General features: G+C 34.9%; 1 protein-coding gene across 4 annotated transcripts in view; it reads right to left on the reverse strand.

Annotated features, from left to right (window-relative positions):
• Positions 1-22,041, reverse strand: part of CMC1 (C-X9-C motif containing 1) — a 90,753-nt gene that overhangs the window by 16,335 nt on the left and 52,377 nt on the right. Inside the window, exon 2 of one of the 4 annotated variants that reach the window (XM_070492742.1) lies at positions 17,409-17,524. The exons of the other annotated variants lie outside the window; for them this stretch is intronic. Coding sequence (XP_070348843.1) covers positions 17,409-17,442 — 34 coding nt within the window. The 5' untranslated portion in view covers positions 17,443-17,524. The remainder of the gene's footprint in view (positions 1-17,408; positions 17,525-22,041) is intronic. 4 annotated transcript variants of the gene reach the window in all.

Genomic DNA, 22,041 nt, shown 5'->3' on the forward strand with positions numbered 1-22,041 from the left:
CACCAAAAACAAAACAAAACAATTTAGGGGTTTAGCTGAAATTAAAAAGTTGGAGAGGACTATTCAGATTCATTATTTCCATTTATTAGAATATAAGTTTAATGGGAATAAGATGTGATTCCAGCAAGAAGCACTTAGTATGTAGCACTTGGAACAGATGATTTCTATTTATGGAAAATCAAAGGGCAATGATACATAGATGTTGAGCGGGGTCTAAAATGGTTCTTAACTCATTTCCCCTTTAGAAGAAACTGTCTTATTTCAGGCGACAAATTTTTTGTTTTTCTATTTTTCTCATGTAACTTCATAATTTTTTCGCAAGGTATTTAAAGGTGTTAATAAACGATAATGGCCACTAAACTATACTGAGTATTTATTACGTACCAGGCACTATATGGAGCACTTTACATTTATTAGCTCACGTGAATTTTACAAAAAATACTATCAGATAAGCACTACCCTTATCTTCATTTGCCAGATGAGAAACTGAGTGTTAAGTAGGCTACGTCACATTTCCAAGATCACACAGTATGGTACAGAGTGGCCTAGAACCAGGCCTTTTTAATTCTGGAAAAATACTTGTTAACTACTATCGAATCCCACTTACTTCTTTCCACAATCAGAACACAGGAAAAACCTCCACACCTAACAGAAATGTCCATGCCCACAGAATAGACTTAATTAACCCAGGCCAGTTATCTCACATGAGGCCACAACTGAGACCTGGGAAGTAAGTGAGGATGGCTCTGCACATTCTATCGCTAGCATAAGAAAAAGTAAGCTACAGCTTATTTGCTCTGCTTTTATGCTATGTAGCAATCATCTAAAGTAAAGAACATCAGATACCTCACTCTCTAGTTCCACACCCCATTTTCCAGAATTCCCATAAAATACATTTAAATACTTAAAATAAGGATTTTACACATTAGAAAGTGTCTTCTCCAGACAGTACATAATGAAATGCTAAATTTTGTGTTTCAGATTTTAAGTGCTATGAGAATTTGAAAGGTAGACATTAGCACAGCCTACTGTGGCCAAGAAAAGCACCAAATCACCCCATCTTTTAAAAAAAGACTGCACATAAGAGATGCTTTAAGTCTCCCCAAATAGAATTCATGAGCATTATTATTAATGACAGAGGTGGAGGATTTAGAAAATGGCAAAGCAAGAGAAATATAAGTGACTGAGTCTGGTTTATACCATACATTTTTGATACATGTCCCCTCTTTGTTCCCCCCACAGCCTTCAAAGATAAAAGACCTATTCATTCATTAATAGGCATTGATCAAAGCAACCGACAAAGACACTGGCACATTTGTGAACGTTGAGACTTTTGGGCTTCCCTGCCATCTCTTGGCAGATGCTCCACCCTCTCCCACCCCCTAACAAAAAGTAGGATCACACAAAAGTAGGCACAATAATTTTAATAATGTAAGTAATGCAAGCAATAAACTAACCTGCTGTACTTCATTCTTGCAAGAGGTTTTATAGCCTATTCTGGGGATGAGTATGGGCCAACAGTGACCGTTAACTGCCACTCAGGGAAGGTGCAGGAGAAGACCAGCTGCCTTGTTCTAGAATTCCGGGATGGAAATGGTTAGAGTGGGAGGGACCGCAGAGGTCACCTAATCTAAATCCTTAAATCCAGAAAGTCCTTCCTAATCCATGTCATTGTTTAAACACTTGTGGAGACAGAAAACTTCTTATCTCACAAGGTAGCCAGTTTCAGTGTGTGTGTGTGTGTGTGTGTGTGTGTGTGTGTGTGAGAGAGAGAGAGAGAGAGAGAGCGAGAGTGAGCGCGTGAGTGTGATGGGGGTAGGATCTGGAGGATTGTGGAGACAGAAAACTTCTTATCTCACAAGGTAGCCAGTTTCAGTGTGTGTGTGTGTGTGTGTGTGTGTGTGTGTGTGTGTGTGTGTGTGTGTGTGTGTGTGTGTGTGTGTGAGAGAGAGAGAGCGAGAGTGAGCGCGTGAGTGTGATGGGGGTAGGATCTGGAGGATTTATAGCCTGAAAAAAATAAGAGTTAAGTCTAACGCTGCCTCTTCTTCAAACACTACAGGAAATAACATTCTCATTTTTTTCCTCCTCCTGGTTTAGAGACAGTTGAACACTGCTCCCTCCTCCTAGTTGGATGTGGTTTCCAGACTACTGACAAAACCTGGTCACTCTCCTCACATTCTGTTGGTTTGTCAAATTTATGTATTTAACACCTTGCTTTGCTCCAAAAAAGATTTGAAACAGCCTGGCATCTCCCTTAAAAAACAGCATCCATAAAGACAATAATTTCTTCAAATCCAAACACAACAAGCAATTTGAATATAAAAATAATTATGGCTATGTCTTTCTTAACAAAAACAAATATATAAATAAGGTTCTCATTTGTAGGGAATCACTAAGAGAATGACATGTCACTAGCCATTCCTCATCCTGTCTTCACTTAGCTGAAGCAAAAAAATACTTTTACATAAGTAAAAAATAGCCTTTGACACCATTAAAAGCCACTTATCAGCTTCCTTTTAATTTAACACGGTCACACCAAAAGTAGACATACTATACCACAAAATACTATGTGGCCACTGAAAAACAGTGCACTGACAGGGAATGGTCTTCAAGAGTTAAAGTGAAAAGAGCAAGGTGCAGAAGAGTGCAGTTGAGCAGGTTACCATTTCTGTTTAGAACACACACATACACCTGTGTGGAGGTATGTATACATATGTATCTATATAGACACACAGGTGTTTGTGTAAACACAAAATGGCTGTGGAAGAATAGGTATGAAACTGGTCATCGTGGTTGTCTCAAGAGGAAAACTGGGGCTCTGGGGGCACAAATTGAAGGAACACATATGTACCTCGTTTGGTAGTCTGTACAAGTGTAATCTTACAAAATGTAATTTTAAAAAAAAGAAGGAAAGTAATAGCTTTGGGTGGAGGAGAGGGGAGAGTGCACTTCAGACAGTGGAATCCACATAAGGGGAGCCTTGGCTTTGATGAGCAGAGAAAACCACCTCTCTCGATTTTTTCCCTAAGCCAGCCCTCTTCCCTGAATTGCTGCTGAGCAACAACTGGGTGAGGAACCCGACGACATCTCACTAAGAACAATCCACTCACGACACTGTAGGGGTATTGCTGCACGTATGGCTTCATTTCATTAAATGCTAACTGTTCTCAAATACAAATCTGGACACTGCTTCTCACAAAATATACAGCTACACAGATCCTACTATTCCCATTATACCAATACCAAGTGAAAAGCACTCTTCCAGGGTAAAATGACACCATCAGAAATCACACTATTGGCTTTCTTTTAATTTAACACGGTCACACCAACTGCCAAAATGGAAGAAATTCGACAATGATAACATGTGCTACTTTGCTAATAAATAGGTCCAAATTCTCAGTTTTAAAGGGAAAGAAAAGAATAAAAGACATGTTATGCTAAATTTAATTAGACATTTAGTAAGTGTAGTATCTCTACTTAACAAGGCAAATCGATCCTTTCAATTCTGGCTGCAATTTATTTAAAGACTTTACAATTTTACTACTTAAGAACAAGTCCTATGGAGGTGTTATCTCACCATTTATATTTTCACAACACTTATGATATTGCTATCACACTCTTAAAATAAATGAAAAGCCCCATGCCACATTTCAGACAATATAATGCTACAGACTCTATTTTTATTCCTGGCAATAAACATTAAAATAATTCTGTATTGCTCACTTTATTCTTGTAATGTTGAATATAAAAAAAAACTAAGCTTTTTTTTTTGAAATGCAGTTATACTTGAAAAGAAGAGATTTTAATCACTTGGTTTTAAAATTAGGCATTAAAAATATATCATCATAAAATTCTGACAATAGCATTTTATGACAAAATTATTATGCTTTTAATTTTCTATTAAATTGTGATTAGCTTGCTTCTTTAAAGATTAGTCTGTGTACAGAACGACTTTAGTGGTGCATTTAATGAGACAAGAAGGGAGAAGGATGAACATGAAAAGATTATTTTACATTGTAGTGCATGAGCTATTTGATAATTCTAACATAGTACAAAAGAAAGCTTCTCTGTAGATTGATCATGGTTCAGTTAACATCACTGAATATCTAATACCTCCAACTCAATTAATTCTCACCTGATTAATATCAGACTGATATTCAAACTAAATCATCTCTCCAGTCAAGTAGAAATCAATATTTCTGATTTTACTTTTAAATTACAATAGAAAATAAAATGTAGCCATGTTCAATATGCCAAGAGTAGCTTTTCTATTCTAGTCTACCATGGCATGGATAACACAGTTGATTAAAGAATTATTCTAATTTGAGCACCAATATGTAGCAGAATCTGATTAATTTGAACACAGAGATGGAATAAAGTAATTAAATATGTCTTATACAGGGCAAATAGAAAATTGACATAAAATAAACTTGACTTCTTTACAACAAACCTCACTGTTTATCAGCTCAAGTAGTTAGGAATACGGTTTTATTAGAGATTGATTACTCTCAGAGAAGAGTCATGTTTCAGGCACAGATATTTATAAGGTGGGCAAAGAAGCCGTTCTTTTTAGATCACACTCTCTTGACTACAGCCCCCTCCAAAAAGGAAGCACATACCTAAAAACAACCGAATTATTTCTACATGACTCGTCCAGAAAAAGCAAGACATACTGACCTGTCCTGGCTGAGGAGGAAAATTAGTGAACCCAAAAATAACAAAATGCTTACATATTTGTAACTCTTACTACTAAAGAGAACATGAAATAGATTTTCTTCCTCTTTCAGTCCTTAATTCCTTTCAAATTTAAGATGGAGGAGAAAATAAAGCCAAATTATTTGTTCGATTAATTGAACAGAAAGTATTGTTTCACTTGTTAGCAAACTCAACAATTCAGATGAAAATGACAGATATTTTTCAAATTTTAAACAGTATATTTAAGAAAGCAAAATCATGGCTAAATGTACTATATTAGAATTGAAAATAATAATATAATTTTGAGTACTTAGTGTGTGCCAAACGTACATCATATATACTTATTATATACATTATGTATATGTAACATGTAAAATACTTTAGATATAAAGATACATTTTATATAAAATATAATTATGTATTTTTATACATTTTTTTAAGCCTCACAAAGTTGGTTATTACTTTGTACTAAATAATTCATAAGTGTTACTTTAGATGTGCTTTTTCTGGTGCCTTAGATACATCATTTCATAGAAAAGAATATTAGGAACCAAGAATTATGCACATTAACCTGGAAACACAGATTTCCAAAATTTGTATCCTATGAGAAACGGCCATACAAGTTACTTATAGACCATAACTAAGGGCACGAAAATCAAAATTGGTTAAGATATGATACTCCCAACAAATGACTTACAGAATATGAAGCTGGGGCTGCTTATACAACTTGAAAGTTGGGCTATCTGCATGTTATATACAAAAGGATATTCTTTACTTTCATGAAAGGCTCTGTCTATTTTTCCTGAACCACACAGACATCTGTTTGATTTTCTTATGACTGAAGCATATTTTCAGAGAAATATTCCTCTAATATATGCTCTCTCTATATAAATACAAATAAAATAACAGTGCAAAAACTGTAACAAACCAGTGCACATGCTCCACGTTTAAAGGGGCAGCTGTTACTTTCTTCCAGATAATTGTTTACCTTGCAGGAATGGAAACACAGCATTACCAGGACTAAAGATCTATATTCTTTTAAAGCTGGAAATTTTTGCTTTATATAAAATCTCACAATTTTAAATAGCTTAACTTGGTAAACTAAAACAAAGTTAAATTTGTTTTCTAGACACTGCACAGAGGAAAAACAAAATATGTCTACCTAATGGCTCTTGGCTGAAGGCTGATGGTCTGTGTCATCAGCTTGAAAGGCTTTCTTGAACATTTCAAGTGTAGACTAATGATGCAAATGTGGTTATCCCTTCAAAAACTACTATCACTCACTTGACAACTACTAAAAAGCAGAAGTCTCATAATTACTCTAAAGAGCACCTTAGCCCGATAAGCAGAGGAATTAAATGGAGACAGTCCCACCTCAAACTACCCAATCTCTAATTCCTCATCCTTTCCAGGGTCCCGCGAGGCTATCTCAGTCACGATGGATGTAATATGTTTACTTCCTTTCAGGGACCAATAACAGGGAGGGAAACAAAATGGGCCCTTAATTAAAGGTTTACATTTCCTTCAAGCCCACCCTAAATTTATTATGTATCGGTTGCTAAACCTCTCTAAATCCACGCTCCAAGAAGCACTTGAGGTAAGAAGAATGTTTCATTGGAATGGATGCTACTTTATAACATAAAGGGTTTCTTTTCCTTCTCTATTAAATCACCAGATATTTGGTAAGCTAACAAATAGTTTGTTTGCTGCCCTCAAAAAGTCTCCAACAGAGCAGCAAAACAATGACACGCTTAAAAAATTAAACAATACAAGATAAAATAGCAATTGTGGAAGAATGACAACAAATATCATATGGCAGTAAAAGACTGATTGCCCAGGAGGGCACATGCAATGACTAATAATAAGAGTTCGCAGGTGGAAGGGCTCACCACAGGCTACTAGAAGGGCAGCACAAAATTTAAAGGACTATTTTCACATTTGCAAAGATGGATGGAAAAATTTCAAAAAATCTATTAATCTGTGAGTACAAATGATGAAATGAATAACTGTTTAAAATATTTATAATAATTTTATATTGTCAGGATTCAACAAAGCAGTTATTAAATATACTCACACATTAAGCATTATGGCAAAATCTAGCAGGTCAAAACCATCGGGCTTGGTCTTAAGAAGCTACTTATAAGACACTGCTAAATAAGAATTTTCTTTGTTCTGTATTTTATTAGTAAAATTTGATTAAAATAATAAAAACAAAATTAAAATATAAAATATTTAAAACATAAAAATAAAAACAGATTTGGAAATTTTCTGTCATAAGAACAGAAGAAAGTAGAGAAAGTGGCTGTCACAGTCTTATTTGTTAAATTCCACAAAGAATATTTTTAATTTTAAAACAGAATGTCAACAGGGTTGATTGAAATAAAGAGAAATAAATTAATGCTAAATAATTACTAAAGAAGTTTTGTTTATGGAAATGAATAATTCAGTGTTTTACAAAGTAAATTCAAACAGCAGCTGCTTTGCTGACATTAAGCTAAAAAGAGCTTTCTCAAAATGTACAAACTTTAAAACTAAAGAATCATCATATTTCTTACGTCAAACAGAAAAAAGTTATTTCCTAAGTTTTCTGGTTTTAGTATGAACTATTACATGGTTACAATGGTAATCAACCAACCATTTAAGGAGTCTCAGCATTACATTTTTCAAAGGAGGCTAGCTGTCACCTTCTAGTTAACTGAATATATGTACAATTCTTGGCAGTTAAGTCTTACAACAGCCAGGAGGAGAAAGGAATTCAGATTTCTAACAATCTGTTCTCCATGCACTTGGTCCTGGATTCTATTCAGATCTCAAAATGAATCCTATGGCCGCCTTTTAACTCCACTGCAGTTCCATTGCGGTCTCCTAACTTCTTGCTCCCACGTATCAAGAAGGAGCTCTTCCTTCTTTAGAAACAAATGAACCCAAACTTAAAAAAACAAACACCTGAGAGAAATTGCACATATTACAAATTAAGCTTATTTTTACTAAATAATTAATCCATAGTTCTTCTAACAATCAGTTTCTCCTAACAGCAGCTAATAGATACAGAAATTTGAAAATTAAAATGTTGTAAGTACCCTCAAAGACCAATTTGAAATTAAAATAAAACACTTCCAGTCACATAAGACAACGGGAAAAATCAGGTTCTACTTACATAAAAATTTTTTAGGTTTATCTATTGCCTAATGCAAGCTCCAGTCTGCAACTCTTTAGTGAATTGTGAAAATTTAGCAGACTGCACACAGTATTTGTTTTTAAAAATAAGAGAACAGGAAATATCAATGCACAGTGTGCACTTCATCCATATAAATGCAACAGACACAAACATGCATATGTATGTGTACACTGAGTTGCACTTTAAAATGTATTTCTTTTTTTTTAAAGATTGGCAACAGATGTTAGCTCAGGTGCCAATCTTTTTTTCTTCTTCTTCCTCTCCCTAAAGCCCCTCAGTACATAGTTGAGGTTGTAGGTCCTTCTGGTTGTGGCATGTGGGACACCGCCTCAGCATGGCCTGATGAGTGGTGCCATGTCCGTGCCCAGGATCCGAACCGGTGAAACCCTGCGCCGCCAAAGTGGAGCGCACAAACTTAACCACTCAGCCACGGGGCCAGCCCCTCAAAATGTATTTCTTACCACAGGCCAGGTGAAAAGAATTTTTAAAAGCCACTGGCCTAAGGCAAGTTCATTCTTATCTTCAACAATAGTAGAACAGCTCAAACAGCATAATCTTAATTCATTCTTTTGTTAAATATTTACTGAGAATTTCTATACATCAAGTCCTATGCTAAGTACTTGGGATAAATGAGTAAAACAAACCAGGCTCTCTGCCTTTGGAAAGTTTATGAAAAAGGAAGAGAAAGACAGGAAACATAATACTGTATAGTACATTAGAATGTGGAAAGTTACAGGAAAAAAGTAGAGAAAGGTAAAAGGGAATATGGGAGGGTGAAGAGAGTGGGTTGCATTTTAAGCAGGGTCGTTAAGGTAAGCCTCTCTGAGGAGAATTTTGGGGAAAAACTGAAAAGAAGTGAAGGAATCAATAACATCATTTATATACCCGATGACAACATAATACAAACACTAAAGTGTCTATTCTATCCATGACAGATCAAAAATTACTTCTAAGGAAAACAGACATGAAGAAAGAATAACTGTGCCTAAGACAACATTTCCACAACTGGATTCCTAAACACAAGAAAGGTGGCCACCCCACCAACGACCAAAGAGAAGGCACAGCTACTAATGCCAACTAAGTTACTCTTATGGAAATCAGACAGGGCTTAATTTTAAGATGTCACTAAAATGAAAGTAAGGACTGAAGACAAAAGAAATACATAAAAATGATTTAAAATATTAAGGCAAAAATGAGCTCAGATTAAAAAGAATCTATTGAAAAAACATTACTCACTAAATGTATTTCTAGGGTAGCAAAGTGTGAAAACAGCATTCTTCACTCCTTCCACAGTCTACAAATTCTTTTTTTGTTTTTCTAAAAATTCAGTAACATAAACTAAGCATCTCTGTAACTTCTACCTGGGTAACAAAAGAAGGAAGAAGTAAGTTTAGTTAATAACCCAGGCCTGACTTCTAACATAACTAGTTCCCTAAGTAACAGGGAATGTAAGTATTGGCTGATGTTTTGGAATAACAAACCTAGAAGCAAACCTGCTGGCACCCATTAAGAACCTAAGTCCTCTTTCACCTAAGTCACTGGACACAAAGAGATTTCCTAAAGAGAAGATGGGGAAAGTAAGAATACAAGGTCCCAGGTTAAAAGGATTTTTTTAATTCCTAAAAATGACTGAAATAGCATGGGTAAATTTAGGATTTCTGGTATTATTACTTTGAGTTTCACCTACCTATATCAGTTTCCATTAGCTTTTTAACTTGCAATTAAAGGGTTTTATTCCTTCTTATTTATGAAATACAAGCAGGTTAGTACTTAACTTCTGATACTCACTCTAATGTCCACACAGGTAGACAAGTTCTTTATCTGATTATTTTGTGAAAAATTCTCTCAAATCCATCTGACATCTGAGATGGTTAGTAAAAGTTTGTCCTATATTGTAGAAGAGACTAATTTATTTCATATGACAATAAGGAAATACTATCCACAAATTTTGTTATTTAACTACATAATGTGCAACTTTGGAAAGCTATTCTGTAAGAAAATAAAGCAATTATAGAATTTTTTGCATATTAATGGAAAAAATATGTCTGTTTTGCACACATAACAATTAAGTAAGGCTTACATGACTGCAATGCCAGTTCTATAATTTTCTTGACGGAATTCATTTACATAACTGCCCCACAGCTGGCACTGAGAGCTACCATTAATGGGCATATATCAAGCTGTGGGAGATAGGAAGATCCTGTGATAGCACTTTCTAAATAACCAGGCATTAACATTTTATCTTTTAAACTAAAAATCACTAACTTCACCTGTATTTCACCCAATTAAAATGGGTTCTTCAAAAAATAACAATTATTCTATTTACTTATTTGAAATCCATATAGTTCAAATTTAATCTTACACTCAAAATACAAAATGTCTTAGGAAGAAAATTAACACAAATTTTATAGGACCAAATGAGCTTTCATGTTAAAGAAAGAATACTTTCAAAAGGTATATGTTTTGTTTTAAAACCTTGTTGTATGTCTTATATCAGAAACCTAACACTCAGGCAAAATTTTTTTAATTTTATTCAATTTATTTAAACTGAAAAAAAAGACTCACCCATTTCTCCCAGCTGCCACCCCCTGCCTCTTGGAACCACTGATCTATTCTATGAGCTTGTTAGGGTTTTTTTGATTCCACATATAAGAAAGATCATACTATCTTTCTCTCGTATTCGTCTTTCTCTGTCTTATTTCACTTAGCATAATGCCCTTGAGGTCCATCCATACTGTTGTAAATAGCAAGATTTCATTATTTTTTATGGCTGAATAATATTTCATTGCATATATATATGCCAAAATTTCTTTGTCCATTCATCCCAGATATACACTTAGGGTGTTTCCATACCTTGGCTATTGTAAATAATGCTGCAGGAGGGTGCATATACCTTTTAGAGTGAGTGTTTTCACTTTCTTTGGTTAAATACCCAGAAGTGGAACTGGTGGATCATATAGCAGTTCTAGCTTTAATTTTCTGAGGAAATTCCATACTATTTTCCATAGTGTTACACTAATTTACATTCCTACCAACAGTACACAAGCGTTCCATTCTCTCCACATCCTCACCAACATCTCTTGTCTTTTCAATAATAGCCATTCTAACAGAGGTTAGGTAACATCTCACTGTGGTTTTGATTTGCATTTCCCTTATGATTAGTGATGTCTGACATCTTTTCATGTACCTGTTGGCCATCTGCATGTCTTTGGAAAAATGTCTATTCAGATCCTCTATTTTTTAATTGGACTGTTTGGTTTTTTGCTATTGAGTTGTATGAGTTCTTTGTATATTTTGGATATTAGCTCCTTATCAGATGTAGGATTTGCAATTACTTAATCTCATTCAATAGGTTGCCTTTTCATATTGCTTATGGTTTCCTTGCTGTGCAGAAGGTTTTAGTTGGATGTATTCCCACTTATTTTCGCTTTTGTTGCTTTTGCTTTTGGTGTCAGATTCAAAAAATCATCACCAAGACTATGTCAAGGAGCTTACTGCCTATGCTTTCTTCTAGAAGTTTTATGGTTTCAGGGTTCAAATCTGAAGATTTGAATGTAAATCTTACATTTAAGTCTTTAATCCATTTTGAGTTAATTTTTGTGTATGGTATAAGATAGCGGTCCAGGATCATTCCTTTTCATGTGGCTGTCCAATTTTCCTAACACTATTTATTGAAGAGAGTGTCCTTTACCCATTGTATATTCTTGGCTCCTTTGTCAGAAATTAATTGACCTTATATGCATGAGTTTATTTCTGGGTTCTCTCTTCTGTTCCATTGATCAATGTATCTGTTTTTATGTCAATACCATACTGTTTTAATTACTAGTGATTTTAATGTAGTTTGATGCCCCCAGCTTTGTTCTTCTTTCTCAAGATAACTTTGGCTATTTGGCGTCTTTTGTGGGTCCAAAAAAATTTTAGTATTCTTTCTTCCATTTCTGTGAAAAATGCCATTGAAATCTATAGATTGTTTTGGGTAATACAGACACTTTAACAATTCTTCCAATCCATGAGCACAGAATATCTTTCCACTTTTTTGTGCCTTCTTCAATTTCTGTCATTAATGTCTTATCGTTTTCAATATACAGGTCTCTCATCTCCTTGGTTAAATTTATTCCTAGGTATTTTATTCTTTTTGATGCAACTATAAATAGGATTTTCTTAATTTCTCTTTCTGATAGTTATTAATGTAAAGAAAAGCAACAGAGTTTTGTGTATTGATTTTACATCCTGCAACTTTACTGAATTCATTTATATTAGTTCTAACAGTTTTTTGATGGAATCTTTAAGGTTTTTTTATATTTAATACCATGTCATCTGAAAATAGTGCCCATTTTATTTCTTCCTTTCCAATTTGGATGCCTTTTATTTCTTTTTCTTGCCGAACTGCCCTGGCTAGAACTTCCAATAAGATGCTGAATAAAAGCGACAAGAGTGGACATCCTTGTCTTGTTCCTGATCTTAGAGGAAAAGCTTTCAGCTTTTCAGCTTTGAGTATGATGTTAGCTGTGGGCTTGTCATATACAGCTTTTATTATTTTGCAGTACCTTCCCTCTATAGCCACTTTATTAAGAGTTTTTATCACAAATGGATGTTGAATTTTGTCAGATGCTTTTTCTGCATCGATTGAGATGACTGTAGGATTTTTAGCCTTCATTTTATTAATGTGGAGTATCACAATGACTGATTTGCAGATGTTGAACCACCCTCACACCCCTGGAATAAATCCCACTTGATCATGGTGTATGATCCTTTTAATGTATTGCTGAATTTAGTTTGTTAATATTTTGTTGGAGATTTTTGCATCTATGTTCATCAGGGATATTGGCCTGTAATTTTTTTGGGGGGGAGGGGAGCAATCCTTGTCTGGTTTTGGTATCAGGGTAATGTTGGCCCACAGAATATGTTTGGAGGACTTCCCCCCTCTTCTATTTTTTGGAATAGTTTGAGAAAGACTGGTATTAATTCTTCTCTGAATGCTTGGTAGAATTCACCTGTGAAACCGTCTGGTCCTGGATTTTTGTTTGTTGGGAGGTTTTTGATTACTGATTCAATCTCTTTGCTAGTAATCAGTTTGTTCAGACTTTCTATTTCATCACATTCAGTCTTGGTAGGTTATACGTTTCTAGGACTTTATCCATTTCGTCTAGGTTGTCCAATTTGTTGGCATATAATTGTTCATAGTAGTCTTTTATGATCCTTTGTATTTCTGTGGTATCAATTGTAACATCTCCCCTTTCATTTCAATTTTGAGTTCTCCTTTTTTCTTGGTGAGTCTAGCTAAAGGTTTGTCAATTTTGTTTATCTTTCCAAAGAACTAGCTCTTAATTTTGCTGATCTTTTCTATTGCCTTTTTAGTCTCTATTTCATTTCTTTCTGCTCTAATCTCCATTATTTCCTTCCTTCTATTAACTTCAGGCTTCGTGTGTTGTTCTTTTTCTAGTTCCTTAGGTGTAAAGTTAGGTTGTTTGTTTGAGACTTTTCTTGTTTCTTGAGGTAGACATTTATTGCTAGGAACATCCCTCTTCAAATTGCTTTTGTGGGGCCGACCCCATGGCCGGGTGGTAAGTTTGCACACTCCACTTAGGCAGCCCAGGGTTTTGCCAGTTCAGATCCTGGGCATGGACCTAGCACTGCTCATCAAACCATGGTGAGGCAGCGTCCCACATAGCAAAACTAGAAGGACCTACAACTAGATTATACAACTATGTAAGAGGACTCTCGGGAGAAGAAGAAGAAAAATATTGGCAACATATGTTAGCTCAGAGCCAATCTTTAAAAAAAAAATAAATATAAGTAAATAAATAAATAAGAACTTCTTTTGCTGCATCCCATGACTTTTGGTATGTTACATTTCCATTTTTGTTTGTCTCAAGGTATTTTTTTATTTCTTCCTTGACCCACTGATTATTCAGTGGTGTGTTGTTTCATCTCCCCATATATATGAATTTTCCAGTTTTATTCATGTAATTAATTTCTACTTTCACATCATTTTAGTCAAAAAAGATGCTTGACATAATCTGAATCCTCTTAAATTTAATAAGGCTTGTTTTGTGGCCTAACATATGATCTTGGAAAATGTTCCATGTGCACTTGAGAAGAATGTGTATTCTGTTTCTTTTGGAGGAATATTGTCTAAATATCTGTTAAGTCTATCTGGTCTAACATATCATTTAAGGCCAATGTTCCCTTATTGGTATTTTGTCTGGATAATCTATCCACTGATGTAAGTAGGGTATTAAAGTCCCCTACTATTATTGTATTGCTGTCAATTTCTCCCTTCAGGTGTCTTAATATTTGCTTTATACATTTAGGTGTTCCTATGTTCGGTGCATAAATATTTACAAATGTTATATCCTCTTGTTGAATTAACCCCTTTATCATTATGTAATGCCCTTCTTTGTCTCTTAGTACAGTCTTTGTTTTATAGTCTATTTTGTCTGATACAAGTATAGCCAGTTCAGCTTTCTTTTGGTTTCCATTTGTATGGAACATCTTTTTGCATCCCTCTGCTTTCAGTCTGCATGTGTCCTTACATCTAAAGTGTGTCTCCTGTCAACAGTGTATAGATGGATCTTGCTTTTTTACCCAATCAGCCACTCTATGTCTTTTGGTTGGAAAATTTAGTCCATTTACATTTAAAGTAATTATTGATAGGTATGTGCTTATTGCTGTTACTGTTCTGTAGCTGTTTTTGTAGTTCTTCTCTGTTCCTTTCTTCTTCTCATGCTCTCTTCCTTTGTGGTTTGATGACTTCCTTCAGTGCTATGCTTATAGTCCTTTCTCTTTCTTTTGTGTATTTACTACAGGTTTTTGCTTTGTGGTTGCCATGAGGCTTACATATAACAACTTACATCTATAACAGTCTATTTTAAGTTGATAGTAACTTCAGTTTAATCCCATTCTAAAGCCCAACATTTTTACTCCCCTTCTCCCCTTGTTTTTGATGTCACATTTTACATCTTTTTACCTTTTGTACCCCTTCACTAATTATTGTAATCCTAATTATTTTCACTACCTTTGTCTTTTGACTTTCATGCTAGCTTTATAAGTAATTAATCCACTATCTTTACTATATATTTAATTTTCCAATGAGATTCTTTCATATGTGTTCTTGTTACTAATTAGTGCCCTTTCTTTTCAGCTTAAAGAAGTCCCTTTAGGGGGCCGGCCCCGTGGCTGAGTGGTTAAGTTCGCGCGCTCCGCTGCAGCGGCCCAGGGTTCGGATCCTGGGCGCGGACATGGCACCACTCATCAGGCCACGTTGAGGCGGCATCCCACATCCCACAACTAGAAGGACCTGCAACTAAGATATACAACTGTGTACAGGGGGGGTTTGGGGAGATAAAGCAGAAAAAAAAATATTGGCAACAGTTGTTAGCCCAGGTGCCAAACTTTAAAAAAAAAAAAAAAGGAAGATTGGCAACAGTTGTTAGCCTAGGTGCCAATCTTTAAGAAAAAAAAAAAAGAAACAAAGTCCCTTTAACATTTCTTGCAAGGCCGGTTTAGTGATGATGAACCCCTTTAGCTTTTGCTTGTCTGGAAAATTCTTTATCTCGCCTTCAATTCTGAAAAATAACTTTGCCAGGTAGAGTATTCTTGGTTGGAAGTCTTTTTCTTTCAGCACTTTGAATATATGGTGCCACGCCAATCTGGCCTAAAAAGTTTGTACTGAAAAATCTGCTGAAAGCCTTATGTGGGTTCCCTTATATATAACAAGTTGTTTTTCTCTTGCTGCTTTTAAGATTCTCTCCTTGTCTAACTTTTTGACATTTTAATTATAATGTGTCTTCGTGTGGGTGTCTTTGGGTTCATCTTATTTGGAACTCTCTGAGCTTCCTGGATCTGGATGCTTGTTTGTTTCCCCATGTAAGGGAGGTTTTCAGTCATCATTTCTTCAAATAAGATTTCTGTACCTTTTTCTCTCTCTTCTCCTTCTGGTAGAAGCACATTTTTGTTAAAATATTTTCTTGAAAGTTGGATATATTCTTTGATATCTCATAACCATATACCTCAAATGTAAGGTGTCCAGGTTCACTACTTCTTGCAAATCATTCGAAATCAAACTTTTGACATCATCATGTTTCTCTTCAGTGATCTTCTCTCTAGTCACCAACTCCTGCTAATGTTTCCTTTGATGCTTCCCATTCTCACTATCATCTCACCAAAAACAGGCCCTCTACTTATAGCTTAATCAAAGAAAAAGCTTCCTCTTTTTCTATTATCACCCTCCTCCATTCAGCCTTAGCCCATATGCAGAACAATCATAATTTTTCTCTCTCATGTCACCAGAGACATGGGGAAGAAAACAGACTGGATGAGATTAAAAGGATGCAAAAATAGTGGAACTACTGCATTCACTTTCCCACAAAATTACTATTTCTGTTAGAGACTTGTAGGAAACGACAATGGGCATGATTAGCATATACAGATATAAGAGACGATTGATTTGAAATTAAAAATAACCTCAAAAATAGGGACAACCAGAGCAAAAAAATTTTTAAAGGTGAAAATTGCCCAGAATAAATGCAAATTCCTACATTTAAGTTAAAAAAAACTTTCAAATATTAGAACAGAATGACAAATAAACTCAATGTGATCCAATGATATGATGAAACATGACAGAACACCTAAACCAATCTTAATATCACTGTTTCAATCACAGTGGAAAGGAGCTCACAACATATTTGTGTTCTTCTCTGGAGATCACATTTTTAGATGGATCCTGACAAATGAGATTTTCCTATAGAAAGGTGATCAGGAGACTGACAGGTGTAAAAACCACTACATATATATACACACTATATTATGTACTAACCATATCTTGTAAATCAACCCAGGGTATGTACTGGAAGTAGAAAATATTTAAATTTAGCCAGAAAGGAGGCTTAAGAGAGGGAACGAGACTCTAATTTAGTAAAGTAGGCTTAAGTAAAATCCTGGAAGACGTTAAATTTAAGAGTTTAGGCTCAACCACATAGGCAGCAGAGAGTGACACAAACTAAACTGTACATTTCAGAAAGCTTTACCTAGCAACGACATTTAGGGTAAAGGTAGGGAGGAGGAAGGAAAAGAAATTTTCTAGATAAGGAAAGCTAGTCTATATGCTAATAAAACAATTCAGGCAAAAATATGGAAGACTTCTGGGTAAAAATTGCAGGAAATTGCAAGCTCATAAACTCCTCCTTCCTGAATAAGATAAACAAAAGGAGTTTTAAAAAGGGAGAAATTGGCCAGCTGCCACAATACAAGAAAAGAGGTACAGTCTCATACCATAAACTTCAAAAAGTAGTAGACAGGAAAGAAAGAAAAGATTCTGGCAAGGCTCAGCATGGCACAGCTCCTAGTCCTGATTCCACCCCCAGAACACACTGGGAAACAAAATGAATTAAAAACCATGAGAATTTCCACTAATAGCACTCCTCGCTCTTGAGAGAAGCAGACCAAGGAAAATAAATTAATAAATAAATAAATAGGAAACCTGGAGAAAAGTAAAAACAAAACAAAACCCCTGACAACAAAAGCCTCTACTCACCTTCAGAGGATCTCAGCAGGGGTAGAAAAGCCATCCAGGTATGCCATTTTTCAGGGCTCCACAGTTAATAGAGAGGACAATCCAAAGGTAACCCCACAGGAAAAGAGGAAACCTTCCTGAAGGTATTTAACAGAAACAGTGCATTGGCCAGTGTGCCCCTCCTCCCCCTCCCTCCAGGCTTCAGGAAAGGACACAGAAGAACACCTCAGCCCTCACACTATAGCCCACAAGGGAAGACAAACATATCACAAAAAGGTGGCAGGAGTGTTAAAGAGAATTCGCTCACAATTTTTCAAAGAAACAGCAGGGCAACACACCCTAAGGAAAAGAAGATTCATCTTAAATGTCACACTATATAAGAACTTAATGAAAACATACATTCAAGAAACCTAGGGGCTGCCCAAGTGGTTAAGTTCTTGCACTCCGCTTCAGCAGCCCAGGGTTCCGCCAGTTCGGATCCTGGGCGCAGACGTGGCAACGCTCATCTGGCCATGTTGAGGCAGCGTCCCACACGACCCAACTAGAAGGACCCACAGCTAAGATATACAACTATGTACTGGGGGGATTTGGGGAGAAAAAGCAATGAAAAAAAAAGGAAGAAGATTGGCAACAGTTGTTAGCTCAGGTGCCAATCTTTAAAACAAAACAAAACAGAGAAACCTAGACTTCAAGGAATAGTTGATAAAGTAGACTGAGATGAAAGAGGAGATAAAAATCTAAGGTGAAGACCAAAACAAATCCATAACAGTGAAAATAAATATATTAGAAATATAAAAGGAATAGAACAGACCCAGGTAAAATTCAAGTGAGAGATTTTATAAAAGTGACTTAAGGTAATCACAATAAATATAGAGGGGAAAAGAGGGTTAATGCAAATAGAGAAAACCAAGGTGTGGTAGGCAGCTTCTAGGATGGCCTCAAATGATCCCAGTCTCCTGGTTTCCATGCCCTTGTGTAAACCACTCCCCTTGAGGGTAGCCTAAGCCTAGGGATTTGCTTCTAACCAAAGAATATAATGCAGACAGGATGTTACTGCCATGATTAGGTTACAAAAGATCACGACTTATGTCTTGTTAGCAGATGCTCTCTATTACCTTCCTAGCCTGCAAGCTTTGATGAAGAAAACTGCCACGGGGGAGAAGCTCATGTGGCAAGGAACAGAGTGGCCTCTGGTCAACAGTCAGCAAGGAACTGAGGCTGTCAGCACAATGTCCTGTGGGGGAACTGAATCCTGCCCACAACCACTAAGTGAGTTGAAAAGAGATCCTTCCCCAGTCAAGGCTTTGATAAAACTGCAGACCTCTGGTGCACCTACAACATGACTAACAATACTGTACAACTGAAATTTCACAAGGTTGTAAACTATCATAATCTTAATAAAAAGTTAAAACAAAACAAAATAAAACAAAACTGCAGCCCCTAAGCTGACATCTTAATTGCGGCCTTTGAGAGACTGAAGCAGAGGACCCAGCTAAGCCATGTTGGAGTCCTGACCTACAGAAACTGTCGGATAACAAATGTGTGTTGTTTTAGTCACTAAATTTTGGGGTAACTTGTTATGTAGCAAATAACGTGAAGTGTTAAACCTTGCTTAAAAGTTCCAAGAAGGACTGGTATCTTTGAGATAAAGAACTCAAAAAAAGGAAAAGAAAAAATATTTTAAATTACAAATTAAGAAAAGTTTTCTGACATGAAGCTGAATCTACAAATCAAAATGACATAGTATGTTCCACAAAGAACTATACAGAACAATCAATACCTAAGATACATCCTGCTTAAATTACCAAACTCAAGGATAAGGAAAAAATGACTCTAGTATCCAAACAGAAAAATCAAATCACCTCTGACAGGGTGGTTGCAAGGTGGGGCAGGGATGAAAATTAGGCTGGCCTCAGACTTCCCAGGGCAACATTCAATGTTATAAAACACTAAAGTAACGTGTACAAAGTTTGGAGGGAAAGACACTATGACCCAAAAATTCTACACCAATTCTATGTGTCATTCATAAATAAAGCAACAAGCAGTCATTTCCAAACATGACACATGTCAAAGATTCTAGAACCCAAAGACTCTTCTTAAATAAAATATTCAACAGTGAAATCTAGCCAATCAAACAACAGGACAAAACACAGAAATAAGGAGAAGAGATGATGTGGTGAGCACTAAATTTATGGTTACAGACAAGAATACAAGTATTATAAATTTTGACAATGCAAAAATACAACTTAAAAAAACTTGAACCTAAAAGAGAGGATGTGGGGGAAGTATAATCATACTTTCAAAGCAGGGAATCAATCAATACTGTCCAACAGTAGAATACAAAGTTAAAAAAAACCACAATGACTGAAATTTATCAATGGCTTTTACATAATTTTTTCTTAAGATTTGAGGCAACTTCAGAAGTAATACACGTTTTATAAAGAAAATTGTACCTGAACTTCAGCAAATCTTCCATTTTAGCTTTGCTTTGCTAAATTCAACTTTAAAAAATAGTCTATATTATATAATCTCATCTTTATATGTTCACAGATATCTGTATCTGTGAATGGTAGGATTTAGAGTAATTTTTTGGAGAAGGCTGCAACTTTTCTATATTCCTTACATTATATTAATTATTTATAATTTTTATTAAAAGAACGTTATTTTTCTAAAAAACAATAAAATGCAGAGGGAAATTAATAAAAAAAGCCTGAATTGGGGCAGAGGTGTACTGAAAATGGAAAGTCTCACATTTGTTGGAAAGATTCCTGAATTGGGACTAGTTAACCTCAAAGGCTCCATCTAATGCTACATTTGTAAGATCACAGAATTTCCCCTAAACAAAAATTTTTGCTACATGGAAATTTCTGTTTTCTATTATATCACTTCTAGACTTCTTTGCTTGGCTTTTACAGAGCACCAAAACATGATCCTAAACTGTAATTAGTCCTACATAATTAGGCTAATCTGCTCACTGTCCCACTAATATCTTGCACTATACACAGCTTTCACCTTTTAACTCCTATTTGGTATATCTTCTAAATAGATAGGTAATCTAGATGTTATCAATTCATAGGCTATTTCTTCCCCAGTACTTAATAAGACAAAGAAAGTGAATTAAAAAAACAAAGCTATGTAAATCTAACCTAGCTAAAAAGTCTGTTTGCTGCATAAAATTCTGCCTAAACTCTTTCAGAATTTAACTAAAATATTCTTTCAGAATTCCTAGAGCATTCACAGACTTTTCTATATAAAAACTTAACTCTAAATTAATACTGCTTTGTAAAATTGTATGTCAACTCAAAAAAACTGAAAAAAACCTAAAAGAACAAAAGAATTTAAAAATATTATGTTAAATATACTTAGTTGAAAAAAAAACTCACCAAAAAATTAAAAAGAAAACAAAACAGTGATACAAATAAGTCTGATTTGAAATACATTCTTAAACCTTTGATACGGTCTTCCCAACCAAATATTTCATGGTAGGTATTTTAAAAGATATGTTCATGTATTTTTATAGAATGCTAAAATCTACAAATTTTAATGTTCATTTTTTCATTTACTTCCAAAGATACTTTTACAGTTATAACTATCCACAAAAGGTCTGTGAACACATTGAAAAACTAGAAACCATAAAAATGAAAATTATTTTTAAAAACTACTATAGTCAGTAAGAAAACAGTTTATGAAACTTCATAGATTTATCACAGAAACATATTCATCATAATCCTCTTTAACAACACAAAAATACACTTTCAAGTAAGCAGCTAAAGCTTCCTTATTTTTCCTCTCAACTATGATTAAAATGTTTATATTCCTTGTTTTAATATCCTAACACATTCAGAACGGCAGTTGCAGTTTTGGATTTCTCCCTTAATAGTAATTATAAAATCTAAAATCACTTTTAATTGGCTCCTTGAGTAAGACCTAAAACTTGGTTAAACAGTCAGCACTTAATGTTACATTTACAGTAATGGGAAGGAGCAGAGTAAGTCAATGTAAAGATGAACACAGTTTAACTATATTCCTAAGAACACAGGATTTCCCTGTGTTTCTAACACAAGACGAAGATAAAGTAGATGGATTTACATAATTCAAAAACATGTAATTTTATTAAAACACTTGATATCACTTAGCTTGTAATCAGAAATATACAATGATCTTTAAGATAAATAGAAAGGTAAAACTACTTCTATGTGATAGTTTCAATTACAGTTATTTCCAAAATATTCTCTTGATAAAAGAGAAGAAAATATAAAGATATATAATGTTTTCATGTTTCAATTCATTTTACACAGGAATTTACCATAGTAAGATATTTTTTAAAATACACTGAAGATGATTCATATGTCTATATCAGCACTGTCCAATAGAACTTTCTGCGATGATGAAAATGATCAATATCTGTGTTATCCAATACGGTAACCACAGGCCATATGTGGTTCTTGAGCATTTGAAATGTGGCTGGTGCTAGTAAGAAAAATTAAGTAGCTAATGTGCCTCTTGACTGCTATACTAGGACAGCACAGATCTATAGATCATAGCTAATTTAATATTTTAATATATATCAAAATCTAATAGGGGCTTTCAGATACTAAAATAATTAATAGATAAAAACTGAACTTAAAAAATACTTATAAATTAATGATTAAAA

Source organism: Equus asinus, chromosome 21, assembly GCF_041296235.1.
Source record: "Equus asinus isolate D_3611 breed Donkey chromosome 21, EquAss-T2T_v2, whole genome shotgun sequence".
In the NCBI taxonomy this organism is placed as follows: Eukaryota; Metazoa; Chordata; class Mammalia; order Perissodactyla; family Equidae; genus Equus; species Equus asinus.